The sequence below is a fragment of the Lacerta agilis genome, chromosome Z (assembly GCF_009819535.1).
Source record: "Lacerta agilis isolate rLacAgi1 chromosome Z, rLacAgi1.pri, whole genome shotgun sequence".
NCBI lineage: Eukaryota > Metazoa > Chordata > Lepidosauria > Squamata > Lacertidae > Lacerta > Lacerta agilis.
This window is the reverse complement of record NC_046331.1, coordinates 29482719-29497588: the sequence shown is the minus strand read 5'-3', so window position 1 is coordinate 29497588 and position 14870 is coordinate 29482719. Positions and strand designations below refer to the sequence as shown.

Sequence of the window (14870 nt, the reverse complement as noted above, 5' to 3'; positions counted from 1 at the left end):
GCTTTTAGGCTTCCCACAGGCATCTGGTTGGCCCTGTTTGATGTATCAATTGCTCAATTTATGGGGGACTGCAAAATGCGGGGGTTTTGCTGCAAAATCATGCAAAACAACTGCAAATTTTTGGCCCAGGTTTGGAGGGGATTCAAAATGTACCGGTAATTACCCTCATCTGGTTGACAACTGTGAGGACAGGATGCTGGACTAGAAGGGCCACTGGTCTGATCCGCGCAGCCCTTCTTAGCTGCTCTAGAGACGTGTGAGCTGGGCAGCAGCATTTTGATCGACTAAAAACCTCCCTTGAGTAACTGGCACTTTTAATTTCAAAACATTATCCTTATTATTAATAGAAGTACTTACATAAACTGCAGATGGCAAGTACTGTTGTAGAAGCAGTGTTCCATCCTGTGTGTGTGTGTGTGTGAGAGAGAGAGAGAAGGTGATGGTGGCAAAATGCCTCTGCAAAGAGGATGCTTGCAAATGACAATCCCCATACATGAAATACGTAATGAAAACAGTAGCCCTCCAGTTGTTATTCAACTGCAAATGGAGTCCAGCAACATCTGGAGGGCTGCAGGTTCACCACCTCTGATCTGAAAAACAACAACCCAAAATATGTTATGTGTTTTAGAACTATTGCTCCCCCCCCCACTCATATACAAACTCATTTAGGTTCACTGTGCCGTCCTAGACATACTTATTCAGAAACATTTGCCAGTCCTATTTAGGATTGCAGCCTCTGTTGATGATCAGCTGACCAGCTAAAACTCATACAGTTTAATTGGCTAAGATCTCTTTGATCAGGCAACAGCTTTACATGTCAGATAAAAGGGCAGGTTTGGTAAGAGGAGGGTGATAGAAATAGGTTCAAAGTCTTAGCAGTGGTTTCTCCATGGCTGCAGTCCAAGGCAGTTCATGTGCATGCTCTGGTTTGTTCTTGTGGGGTGAGGGGTTGCATTTGTGTACAAGGTTTCTGCCTGCAGGTTTCTAGCGGCACATATTGCTTGTATGCATCTGTGGCAATTTAGAGGCACACAAGTGCTTATGATTATTCATCTCTTTCTGTGGACATTTGCTGTGTGCACATTTCAGACAAGATACCCACAGACTGTACCCCCCTCTCTCCCCCCCTCCCCTGCCTCACTGCTTCCCAAAATGTCAAGAGTTCCTTCCAACCAAATAGAGCATTTTCTGTGCGTTGCTTTATGTGTGCTGCTTTTTAGGTTAGAGAGACCCAACACAATCTGACACCCTGTGTATTGTGTTCACTGACCTGCCACGTGTACATTTTGCAGGGCACCCTTGCCTCCCAGCTAGCACAGGTTGACACATTAGAGGAGTGTGCTATTTATCACCAGCAACATGCAAGTTGAGCCTCTCTTCTCCTCCACAGGCCCCCCCCACCCGTCTTTGCTCACAGAAGTGCTTCCAGGGTCCGAATGGAGTCTCCATGGGAGAGATGACTAGGGACTCTCTGCACATGCTCTGGGGAGCACTCCTCTCAATGATGATCACTTTCCAAAGGCCCTTGGGTACTGAGCATTGTTTGCCTGCTGCAGAGAACAGTTTCCGAAGGCGACCCCGCCACTGCTTGGCCACCGGGTGGTCCCCTCTCCCATTGAGGCTGCGCGTGGCTTTTTGCACACGCGTGGGTGTGCGGGTGCCTAGTCTCCTGTCAGACTGTCAGGCTTGCGAAAAGATCCGGAGGGAGGAGGCTTGGGAGAATATTTTATTCTCTCCCCCCCTTCCTTTTTTGTGGTTCTTCCCCCCCCTCCTTTCTTTCACAGCCCGCCCGCGGGCGGGGGCAGGTGGTGGCGGCGACGCTGTTGCTGCGGCGCCTGCAGCTGATGCAAAGGCGGCGGCGGAGATGCGAAGCACCCAGAGAAGGGCATGAGCTGAACAGCCGCCGCCAGTCCCGGGCAGAATCGGCGCGCAGGAGCGGCGGCGGCGGCGGCGGCTGGCTGTGCTCGAGCCTTCCTCCCGCCGAGCTCCGGAGCCTGAGCGATGCTCTCCTGCGCCCCGGAGAATCCTGCAGCAGCAACAGCAGCAGCAGCAGCAACAGCAGCGCACCGAGATGGGCAACTCCCCGCCGGTTATGCTCGGCAAAGCGCCCCGCAGCAAGCGACCCCCGCGCACCGCTGCCGTCTCCCCTTCCTCATCCTCTGCCCCCACCGCTGTCGCGCAACCGGCAACAGGTAGGGTTGAGACAGAGATTACGGATGATTTGAGCCTATCAGGTTTTTTGCTTCTCCCTGGAACCTTTGCAGAGGGATGGATGGATGGCTTCAGAGCCCACCACCACCCTGCCACTGCCAGTAACTTGCTCTCCGCGTCACAGCTCAGCACTGCAGGGAGGTTTTAGAGGCCGAGGCTACAGCACTTCACAGGATAAGGAGCTCCTGGGAAGCGGGAGGAGGGTTCACACGTGCACTTGGGTAGCACGGGCACGGCTTTCGAAACACGTTGAGCTTGTGCACGTGCGGTGCCATCAAGGATGGGGCAGGCAGACTTTTGGGGAGGAAGGGTCGGGGTTCCACTAAGCTGAATGAGCCAGGAGGGCTCCCAAATGTAGCAGAGCTGGCTTGGCCACTGAAGTAAGTGAAGTAATAATGCACATTACTCTCTTCCTCCCTCTAAAAAAAGGAAATAAAGCCAAGAGCCTAAAATTAGATAGTTGCACATGTGTGTGCTTGTGAAAGAGGGAAATCTGAAGTGGCAAGATGCTAAAGAAAAAAATCACCATCCTCCTCTTGCAGGTGATTTTCCCCAAGAAGGCTACCTGTCAGGGTTGCAACATTTCTTGCACCGGCAGGGAGGGTTGGGCTTTATGACCTTTAAAGACCCTTCCGACTCTCTGATCTCCTTTCTCACCCAAGCAGCTGTCTGAATCTCAGGTGGCAGGTGAGATGCTCCAGGCTGCAATTCTAAGCTTGCTTACTAGGAAGCTCCTTGGATAGCTCAGTCGGTAGAGCATGCATCGTGGGTTCGAGCCCCACGTTGGGCAAAAGATTCCTCCATTGAAGGGGGTTGGACTAGATGACCCTTTGTGTCCCTTCCAGTTCTATAGTTCTGTGATTCTATATGAACGCAGCGTTGCAGAGTGCATTTATTGTATCTTAAAAGGCTAGTAGAGAAAACATCCAAAGGGGCTGTATCCATGCAGGTCAGAAAAGGTGTGTTCAGAAGATCTCTCTCTTTTCTATTTGCATCATGTTGTGTTTGTGATTAGACTGGCATAGGTTCTTCAGGTGTTGGAAAGACATGTACTGTATCAGGTTCTTTCCTCACCCCCACCCCATTTCCCTTTTCCTCCTCACATCTTTAAGGACAGGTTTACACAGGTGCTCCCTGCTTCATGAGCTATAGTTGAACATGTGAACTGGCTGCATTGAGGAGGTTGTGTGTGTGTGTGTGATTTATGTTTTTATGTTTACTGATTGTTTGCCTGTGCTGACCAATCACTTTCACTCACACACATCCGTGCCATCTTTCAATGTACGTGTACAAATGCCTCCCTGGTACTTAGAATTTAGATCCTATTTTATTCAATGGGATGGGACTTCCTCCAGAGTAAAACGTCCGTAGAATCCAGCTGAAGGGGCAGAACTAATGAAGAGAGCATCCCAGGGCTGTGATCCTATACAAACGTACTGGAGGGTACCGGTAAGTCGTAACTGAACTCATTTGGACTTCTGAGTAGACATGCATAGGGTTGTTCTGTAGGGGTTGCAAAAACCCTTTGTGAACTTCCCTGGGAGGAAGCTGCATTGCACATAGTAGGATTTACTTCTGAGAAAATGCATGTGGCACAAATGCCCTTCTTCCCCCTTCTTTTCTCCTATGCACATAAAAGTCTGCTGTATGAGGCCAACGGCTCAGCTAGTCCAGCATCCTGTTCTCATAGCGGCCAACCAGAATTAGCAGCTGGTAGAACGTAGCCAATATGGCCAGTAGCCTAACCTACCTTACAGGGTTGTTGTAGGGATTAAATGAGGAGGTAGAGAACTATGCATGCCACCTTGAGCTCCTTGGAGGAAAAGGTGCAACATAAATGCAATAAACAAACAAACCATTGTTAGTTTTCTTGTCCCCCACTTCCTGCATTCGCTGCCCCCTTTGCCCCATCTTCCCTGGGTGGACTGCCACTTGGCCACACCAGACTGTCCCCTTATCCCTAATCAATATACCCCCAAAGTATTTGTCTCTCCAGAGGAGATAGCAGGTGATGAAACCTGATGCTAATGACAGCATCAGGATTGGCAGGAACTAGCTGCTTACCGGTATTTTGATGCGTTAGATGCATGAAGGACACCCTAAATCGGCAAGTTTACACATACATGCCACAACCTTACCCAACCAGGTGTCTTCCAGATGTTTTGGACTATAACTCCCATAAGTAGTCCAAAACATCAGAAGTGGGTCTGAACTGGCAGCGATTGACCAGGAAAGAGATATTGGAATGGTAATGAATATCTTTGAGGATGATGTCAACCCAGTATGTGGCAGCTTCAAAAAAAAAGATGAATTCTCTGTTAGGGGTAAGTAGGAGAGACTATGAGAATCTATGGTGCAATTGCCCATGGAATATGTATTGGTGCTGACCTTTAAAGCCCTAAATGGCCTCGGTCCTGTATACCTGAAGGAGCATCTCCACCCCCATCGTTCAGCCCGGATACTGAGATTCAGCACCGAGGGCCTTCTGGCGGTTCCCTCATTGCGAGAAGTGAGTTTACAGGGAACCCGACAGAGGGTCTTCTCAGTAGTGGTGCCCGCCCTGTGGAACGCCCTCCCATCAGATGTCAAGGAAATAGGCAGCTATCCTATTTTTAAAAGACATCTGAAGGCAGCCCAGTTTAGGGAAGTTTTTAATATTTAATGCTGTATTGTTTTTAACACTCGATTGGGAGCCGCCCAGAGTGGCTGGGGCATAAATAATAAATTGTTGTTGTTGTTGTTGTTGTTGTTGTTGTTGTTGTATTCAATTGTATTGCATCCTCAAAAAGGATATTGTAGAGCTGGCAAAGGTTCAGAAAAGGGCAACCAACATAATAAAAGGCATCGAGAAAAGGTTACAACATTTGGGGCTTTTTCGTTTGGAAAAGAAGGTAAGGAATGGACAGGTGGGGTTTTCCTACCATTACGTGTCGTGATGGTCATCAGCTTGTATAGTTTTAAAAGGGAGATGGGCAGATTTGTAAAGGATAAGGCTGTCCATGGCTGTTACTTGTGATATCTGTGCAGTACCTCCAGTATCAGAGGCAGTATACCTCTGAATATCAGCAGCTGGGAAGAAGAAGAGGGCAGAATTGTGCTGTTTCTCTCATGTCTTGCTTCGAAGGCTTCCCATAGGCATCTGGTTGGTACCTGTGAAAACAGGTTTCTGGGTGAGATGGGCCTTTGGTCTGATCCCACAGGGTTCTTTATAACGTTTGCTTATTTATTTAATTTGCAGGTATAGATTACTTTTTACCACCAAAGTGATCCAAAAAGCGTTGTCCTTACATTCTGCCAGATGTTGTTAGATTCCAGCTCCTCCCTCAGCTTCTTCCAGCGTTGCCAAGATTGCCACAATCGCTACCTCAGCGCAAGGGAGTAAGACCTATTGCAGGCTGTGGGGCTCACTTCTGGGTAAAAAAATATGCACAGGATTGTTCTGTAAGGCTGCCATCTTTTTCATATATTCCCTAGAATTGGGTGGTCCGATGCATGCAGCCCTCGAGGCATTTTTTGGCTGCCCTCAGCAACATTTCACACACACACACAGCCTTTCCAAAGCTGGGTAAGCGCTTTGGGATGGAGACATGAGGGCTCTGACAGGGTCCTAGAGCCCTCCCTGCCTCCTAAAATCTAGTTAACGCTTTCCCAATTTACCTGGCTTTGGGAAGGCAGCAGGAGGGGAGGGGGGATGAGAGCAAATTTTGGCCTCGCTCCCCACAACCCAACAAGGGAATGTGCAGCCCGCGGGTTCTGTGTTGAAGCATTCTTGCAGCCCACTTGGTATGAAAAGTTGGACTATCCTGTGCTAGAAGCAAGCTGCACAGGATCAAGCTGTAGGCCACTGAAATGGAAGAACAGTTTGGCAGATTTGGTTAAGGAAGGCTGAACTATGGCAGCAACCTGTGTCACGTGTGGGGAACCTTTGGCCCTCCAGAAGTTACTGAACGACAACTCTCGTAATTGCTGGCCATTGACTGTGCTTGCTGGGGCAGATGGGAGTTTTACTTCAGCAACTTCTGGAGAGCTTGAGATTCCTGACACCTGGTCTATGTGAATGAAGCAAGAGAGCACCATTTCCTTTCTTATCCTGTATTAGCAATGCACATACTGGGCACAACTGTGCTATTTAACCCATACATTATATTAATATTACTTGCTGCTGCTGCTGCTATATTGGAGGGAGGTGCTGCTATTGCTCATTCTGGAGACCTTGCCTTGTATCAGAGTAAATCAATTGTCCATCCTATGAAATCAGAAGCAAGCACCATTTGAGTTCACCGTGGCTTACTCCCAGAAAGCTATGCAGAGCATTGCAGTCATTGATTGCATGGCTGATTGGGGATAAACCCTGATCTTCCCAACCAGCTGTGAACATGCTAACTGTTCCACCTCTCTTTACTAGCTCAGTACAGTATTCTGGGATTGTCAGCTGAACCTAATAAACTGGGTGTTACGCTACTATCCATGGGGGACGTTGGTGGGGGTTCTGCTGCATCTAATGCTAGCTCTCCTTAGAGTAGACTCATTGAAATTAATCCATTCTGGTGTTGTTGTTGGTTTTGGCATTTCATTGCTCACATCCTTACATCCCCTCCTGAGCCTTCCCCATTCTGATATCCTTTAAATGTTTTGGATTACTTATGGGAGTTACGTATTTGTGTAAACTTGCCAATTTATTATGTCATTCATGCATCTAATGAAGTTGAGTGTAGTTCATGAAGCTTATGTCATAATAAATTGGCTAGTCTTTAAGGTGCCACAAGGCTCTGTCCTTTGTAGCACAAAGCACATTTTGCAGCTCAAAGAATTCTAGGAATTGCCCTTTTGCCAAGGGTGCTAGGAGCTGTTGCTCTGTGAGGTAACTACTGTTCCCAGGTTTCTTTGGGGGGAAGCAACGTCTTAAATGTGTTTAAATGTGTAGTGTGTTTGCAACCTGTGCCGTTTTCGCAGAACCCTGTTCTTTCACTACCCAGGAAAAAAATGGAGTCGATGGGGAATGGGCAAAAGTGGGATGAAAGGGATACCTCCAGATTAGATGCAATAAGGACAGCAGTACAATTATCTTTTTAACAGTTGTACGGAGGAGGAGGGAATTTCAGTAATGCCTGCTTATCTTATCGTGTCAGGATGCTCTGCAAGTGCCAGTGAACCTTAACGTAAGATCTTCAGCCAACTGAAAAGCAAACTTCAGCTTTCAATCAGAAAAGCAAACAACCTTGCAGAGAAGTCTAGGGTTGTGCCCTAGGTTTGGACAAATATTGAATTCTGAAGGGGGGGTGCCTTAAAAGGATTGTGGGGTTCTCCAAGGTTAAGAGGGATTTGTATAAAGCACCCTGAGTTGAAGCAGAAAGCATCCCCTCACCCGCCCCCATGTTTGGTGTACTTAGAATTTTTAAAAACACTGCACTGTATTTGGTAAAAAACGAAACTAATGTGTGGGGAAGGGGCGGGGGAGCTCCCGTGTGACTGACAGGTCTCGTTTGCAATCACAGGGAATGATTTTACCAGGACTCTCCAATCCCTGTGCTCCGAGGGAGGGAAATTGATGGAAGTAAATATAGCCTTGATTCACGTGGTTTTCTTTGCTCTTTTGCAGATTTTGTCTCTTAGGAGTAGGAAGGAACGTTAGCAGAGTTCTGCTGGAGCATAGGCTTTTCTTAATTAATTTCCTTTGCTTGCCAGCTTCCAATTCTCTGCTTCCAAATCCTCCCTGTTCTTTTGCTCCTTTTGAATCTGTTGTGCCTTTTTTTTTCCTTAGTAGGATCATTCCAGTTCCTCCCCACAACCATTAGAGTCCTCCTTTTTCACATTCCTCTTGCTGTTGTGGTGTTTGCCTGAATTCAAGCCCTTGTCTGTGCTATACATTTAAACTGCCGCAAAGAATCCTGGGGATTGTAGTTTGTTGCAAGGAGAACCCCACCACCACCTCGGAACTACATTCTCCAGAGTTCCTTGGGAAGAGTGATTGGCTGCTAAATCACTGGGAATTGTCACTTGTGTGAGAGGAATGATTCTCAGGACCCCTAACAAACTACCGGTAGCTTCCAGAATTATTTGTGGGGAAGCTATGACCATTTCAAGAGGAATGATACTGCATTAAATGTACTGTGCAGAATGGCCTGTGTGTTAAGTGTTGCTGGTTGTTTCATATTACTAGGCAGGTCAGTGTATATCCTTCTCCTTTATAGAGTTTGCTCTAAGTTTAGTGTGTGCTATAGTCTTTTAGTGATTTCAGTTTATTTTATAATCAGCTATACAAAAACCTGTAATTACTACTATTTATTTTTAAACAAGTTCAACGTGTGTGCATGTGGTCCATCAGTGATGATTATATCACGCCTCTGAAAAATGTCTCGGAGCTCTACTCCTCCCCGTCCCCGTCCCCCATCCGCCTGCTTTACTGGTTATGACTATTCACGAAGCAGTGTTGATGATAACACAAACAGAATAGCACTGAAAAAAGGGGGTGGGAGTTGTCTGTACACTTTCATAGCTCTAAGCGCTGTTGGACTCCAACTCCCTCCATCCTACAGCATCCTAGCATCTCCAGGTAGCACTGGGGGAGACCCCTGCCTGACACCCAGAGAGCTGCTGCCAGCCAGTGTGGACAATACTAAGCAAAAAGGACTGGTTGTCTCGGTACAAGGCAGCTTGCTATGTTCCTGTACCTACCTGCCTTCCTCTTCCCAGTTTATGCAAGAGAAGCTGACAGGTGGTGCATTTTTTTTAAAAGCTCTCTTGAAAACTCTTCCATGCAATGAAAATAATGGCCTGTGGTTGCCATGGGGCCCAAGTGATTGCTTTCAACTCACCATTCAGGGGGCAGAGGCAGCAACTGCAAAGTGAAAGAGGCAGGCTGATGGACAGCAAGGCCCAAGCTGCTTGGCTGCAGGAGAGAGGGAGACCATGCTCCATCCCACCCCCAGTGAAGGTGATAGAAATGGTTGGGATGAGAGAGAGCTTTGAAGCCCATGTTAGTCAACAGTCTTCCATGGTACTTTTCTTGGCATGAAACGATCCTCTTCGGCAACTCAAGCTGGAAAAATATCAGGAGATGTTTAAATGTTTGGTGCTGATGCTGAATTTTGATAATATCTCTATGCGTTCTCCCTGAAAGTTGGGCTCTGGTGCCAAGGCCTTTTCATTCCTCACCCCAAGCCATAAGGCTGAGCAAAAATGCTGTCTCCTCCAATTGTGCCAAACAGGGGAGAGCATTTCAGATGATTTGGGGAGAAGGATTATTTGCATGGTTTGAGGGGAAGAGTTCAGTGAGTGGTACTAACAGTGGCCTTTTCTTTAGTAAAGTTGGGTTTGCCAGCACCCTGCAAGCCCTTGGAACGATGCAATGTTGTAATGTTGAGGTGTTTGCATGTTACATTTAGCGAGGGTTCAGCATCCAAACCTATGTACACAAATACACTCGTATAGTTATTCACATGTTACCTTCATTGTGTGCACAGTCCGCATACACAATAGCTGAGCAACACGTGTACACTGTCTCACACAAACACCTGTGCATTTGTAGTGGCAACACATACCTGTGTTCAGTGTAACGTATGAACAGTTCTATAGTTCTATTCCAGAAGCGTTGGGGGTGAGGGAAGAAGAGAAAGTGATAATGGCCACCATTTAGTCATTCAGGTTGGTACATGTGGTTCTTCTCTCCCCCCACCCACCCATTTTATCCCCATAAGAACCCTGTCAGGTAGGTTAGGCTGAGAGATTGTGGCTTGCCCAAGGTCAATTGCTGAGTTTCATGGCTGAGTGGAGATTTAAACTCTGGTCTCCCAAGTCCTAGTCTCACACGCTGGTGTGGCAGGAGAGGATGGCAAACGTGGCAGTAAAATTCAAGGACAATCAGTGTTATATTTTGGGAATGGTTCATGTTCTTATGTAACTGCATTGTTTTATACTTTCTGGACCTCCCACGATCATATTAGAAAGTAGTTGTTTTCTATGTTATAAATCAGGCACTGCTAGGAGTTGCTTTCCAATGTATTTCTTATCCACAAAAAAATCAGTGCGACGCAAGCAAATTTCCCCCCTGAAAGTGTGGCCCAGAGGGAGAAAATTGAGAACCACTACTCTAACCCTTAACAAACTACAATTCCCAGGATTCTCCAGAGGAGGGGAGTCATGTGTTTTAAATTTATGGTGTGAGTATGACTTCAGTCTCCTTTTGTTTTTTTGACAGGCAACTAACTGCCATGGGTTTATTTATAAGGGTGTGATTAAATTTCCCTGAAACCAGCCCTTATTGCTGCTTCTCACCCAGTTTCAATTTCTCAGCTGAAAATGTCCAGTTCAGCCCTGGTTAGCAGTGCTGGGCATATTCTGCAATAGTTACCGGTAAGTTCAGAATTTGCCACTGGGTGCAGCTTTCAGCACCTAAAACATCTAATCTTTTACTCAATTTAAAACAAACAAATAAACAGGTTTCTTGCCCTCATGGCTATAGACATGGGCTTGCGAACGTGCAAGCGATTCCTGTTGAAATCTTGAGAGTCGAGGGTGGGAATAGCAGCAAGCAGGATTTCCAGTGGTCGGGAGATAGGGCTTTCACAGGAAAAGGAAATGGGGTGAGGGGTGGGGAGAGAAGTCGATGGGTGGGGTGGGAGGATGATTGGGATAATACAGCCGTGCCTGTCTGTATGTTCAACACTGGAGATTGTTGTCCTTCGCTGTGCATCTGTAGCCTAGAGCACATACATCTTGTTATATCAAAACTCATCTCTGCAGTGGAAGGTTGATAGTGGTGGTGGGAACTCAGATAAAGAACCCTGGGGGCCATGCATGGTTATCTATGCAGCTGTGATGATTCTGGTATTACTCTAGCCAGGCACTTGCAGGAATAGTTAAATTTTATTGCAAGAAAGGAATCTGAGCAGTTGAGTCTCACAGCCATGGAGAATAACAACCTGCAGCCCAGCTCAGGCAGATCCATTCAGCTGAGTGTTAACTGCCATATTCTAGCAAGGAAAAGCCAGGTCGTGTTAATTATTGCATTTATAGCTCAGCTTTTGTCCAAGGCTGGTACACATAGGTTCTCCGCCTCCTCGTTTCTATCCTCACAACACCCCTCAAGGATTGGTTAGGCTGAGAGACGTGACTGGCTCATTGTCGCCCAGGGAGCCACATGACCAAGTGGGGATTTGAACCCTGGTCTCTCAATTCCTAGTCCACCACTCTAAAACCACTACACCACACTGGCTGTAAACATCCTGGCTCTGGTTCTTGCAAAAGCAGTAGGGTCTTGCTGCTGTTAGCTTGCAAGTTGTTTTGAGCGAGGAAAGATGGAAGCTGCCTTATTCCAAGACAGACCATTGTCCACCTGGCCCAGGTATGGTTTACTCCTTAGCTGGGGAAACCTGTGACCCTCCAGGTGTGATTGGACTACAAACCCCATCTTCCATTAAGGGGACTAAAGCAACACTGTTTTCAGTAAGCTAACGGAACCCGTTGGGAGACAATAGACAAAAAAGTAATGTATTCTTCCCTCGCTATAGTTCTCTCAGGCTTTAGTCCCTTCCTGCTTTTTCTTCACTGTTGGGTTGTGGTTGTTGTTGTGGTTGTTGTTGTTGTTGTTGTTGTTGTTGTTGTTGTTAACTTTCATGCTACAGAAAAGCCACTTCTGGAAATCTAAAGGAATTTAAGTGGAAGTTTAGTGCTCGTTCCCACTTTAATTTTTTTCAAGGGGGACAAGTGGAATCCATTTGCAACCCTGTTAACTTGGCAAATCTCAGGAGTTTTGCATTGTAGTTCCATGTGACAGAATTTAGGGCAGTATCTCAGGATACAGTTCTTTCCTGCTGTTCAGAATTTAGTGTGACATGGTGGTGTATTGATCAAAAAGCCAGAGTGCCATAATGCAACAAAGTACTGCAGTATAAAAGGAATGTTAAAAACTGGGACAGAAGAGGTAGCATTGTAACCAGCAAACGTAGCACAGTAACCCACATATCTGAAAGCTGCCTAAGTTAGCAGGTCTCCAGGGTCTTGGACAAAGGGAGGTATTTCCTGTTTCCTACTAACAGATTCCTTTAGGTCAGATCCACATTATAAACTTAAAGCACCCGTACCATCATGGAGCATCCATTTGGGTGCTGGGAACTGTAGCTCAGCAAGATCTTGGCAAACAACAGTTCCCAGAATTCTTTTGGAGGGAGCCACGGGTGTTGTAGTGGTGTAAGAGTACTTGAAATGGATGGTGTGGATGTGACCTTACCTGGAGATGCCAGGGCTTGAACATGGGACCTTCTGCATGCAAACTTTCTACTCCACATCAAGTGACATTCTTGAGCTTGAAATTATACTAAAAATGGAACCGTCACATTTCAGAAGCAATGTTTATTTTCTTTCATTTTAAAGAATGTATGTCACACCCCTCATCACTAGTGATCTCGGGGAAGGTATCAGCAGTTTAAAATGCACTAAGCAATAAAAGTGAAATACAATTAAGAATCTTGGCTATGTCGCTCCTCACACAGCATGCACATACACAGCCAATTCAAAAGGCTGGACTGAAGAACAAAGTCTTCATTTGGTGCTGAACGAGCAGCCTCAAGGCCCAGGCAGTACTATTTGGAGAGATGCATTCCTTCAGATATCCAGATCCTTAGCCATTTAGCATTTTAAACTTGGAACTGAGACTCTGAACTGGGCCTGATGAGAACTGTTGTATATATGCTTTCCTGCAGACATGCCCATTAATAGTTTGGCTGCTGCATTTTGCAATGTCCATGAGCAGTCCTCAAGGGCTACCCCACATGGAATGAACTGCAGTAATCCAACTGATAGGTAATTTGTGCACTGATCTTTATGGCCAGGCATTCTCTTCCCAGGAGTGGCTGTAGCTGGTGAAAAGGCCAGAGCTGGAAAAAGGCACTTTGTACCACTAAAGCCACCTGGGCCCTAGTTACAGAGGGGGAAACCCCTTCAGGATATGTACCTGATCCTTCAGGGGGCGTGAAACCCTCTCTCTGTGTTTCATCAACCCAGGAACTACCAATCTGCAGTATCTCTAATTTATCTAGGATTGACGTAGCTTCAGTGTTTTGGCCTTTCTCCATCTCATTATTGCCTCCAGACACAAACTTCACCAGGTGGCAAGGAGAAACAGAGCTGAATGTCATTTGCATATTGACATAGTTTTCTTCTATGTGTTGTAATTGTATATCTAGCCTGAATTAAGACAGACAAAACCTGAAGTTATACACTCTTCTTGTTCAGGTTATCAAGCATTATCAGTTTCTTTTCTCTTTGGACTCTGTCTGAAATATTTAAATGACTCTGCCAGCAAGAAGGTGCTGGAGGAGTGGCCATGCCTTTGGCTCTTCTCATCTCATTGTTCTACAGTGAGATGGTGGCTTGACATGCCAGCCAGTCTGTAAGGGTTTCCCAAACAGCATCCATCTGTTTTTGGACTACAACTCCCATCATGCCTAGCCAGCAGGGTGGTCAGGGATGATGGGGACTGTAGTCCAAAAACAGCTGGAGAATCCACATTTGGGAATCCTATAAAACTGTTTGTTGGCCAAACTGCGGGATGCAGTGAAAGATAGGCGTGCCTGGCATGCTCTGGTCCATGGGGTCACGAAGAGTTGGACACAACTGAACGACTGAACAACAACAACAAATAAAACTGATGCTGGCAAGAAGCAACAGGATATGGCTTTATTGATTGGAGCTGCACTTGTCAATGCTCCTTGGCTGGCCACTTTTCAGTTGTAGACTTTCAGGATCAGCCCAAAGATCTAACAAGATGATTTAAAATATAGCACAAAGTACATCTTCCTACAGTGCTGAAGAGCTCAGAATATCCTTCAGAGCTGTCAGAAAGGAACCATATGTTACAGCTCATCTTTGTTTCTCCCTGTGATGCTATTGATGATGGTAGCTAAAGTGGGTACAGCAATGAGCACAATTATTATTTTTTACTTTACCTAGTTGGACAATTTCTACACACTCTCCTCTCTATCCTTCATCCAGGCAAGGAACAGGCACGATCAGAATTCAAGGAAACCTTTCAGCCAGGCAAGGTTGCTCAAGAAGGACAATATAAGAGATGGGTGCAGCCTAGGGCCAGATAAAGAGGCCTGATGTGGCCATCTAGGCCCAAAGTTCCCCACCCCTGCTTTATAATCTGCAACCAGAAGCCCTCAAGCCAAATCTGCCTTCTAAAGAGATTCTTCTGGTTCCTCAGCCTCCAGCCCTGAGGCATGTTTGGAAGGAGTAGCAGCTGTGGAAAGGGGACTTGACAGTGCTGCCTCCTTTGCAAGAGGAGAGGGGAGCCAGGCCCAACACCAGGAGGAGGGGGGAAGCCCTAAAGAGACCATCCTTCTGATCTTAGAGCCATTTCCCTAAAGGTGTGTAAAGTCGAGTAAAGGAAGCATTTCGAAAACAAGGTCCCACTTGGCCTACAAGTCTGTGTGCAAACACAGGCTCATTCTCTCTTTTCCCAGGGCCTTGTCGATAGGAAGGAAGGAGGGACAGGCCTGCGACAATGGGCCAGCGGGAGTTGACTCAAACAGCCAATTCCTGGTGATTTCCTCTCCCTGCCGAGGGGGGCTGGAGAAAGTGGGAAAAGGAAGTTCAGCCGAGGAGGACTCGAGGCAGGAGGATCGCTAGGAACAAAAGGGGCAACTTCCTAAACTATT

At 46.6% G+C, this 14870-nt stretch overlaps 1 protein-coding gene across 2 annotated transcripts in view; it reads left to right on the top strand.

Moving 5' to 3' along the window:
- The window catches only part of NHSL2 (NHS like 2), a 106586-nt gene that overhangs the window by 49214 nt on the left and 42502 nt on the right, over positions 1 to 14870 (top strand). The window contains exon 1 of one of the 2 annotated variants that reach the window (XM_033137598.1): positions 1942 to 2192. The exons of the other annotated variant lie outside the window; for it this stretch is intronic. Coding sequence (XP_032993489.1) covers positions 2072 to 2192 — 121 coding nt within the window. The 5' untranslated portion in view covers positions 1942 to 2071. Of the gene's footprint in view, positions 1 to 1941; positions 2193 to 14870 lie in introns of those variants that run through there. 2 annotated transcript variants of the gene reach the window in all.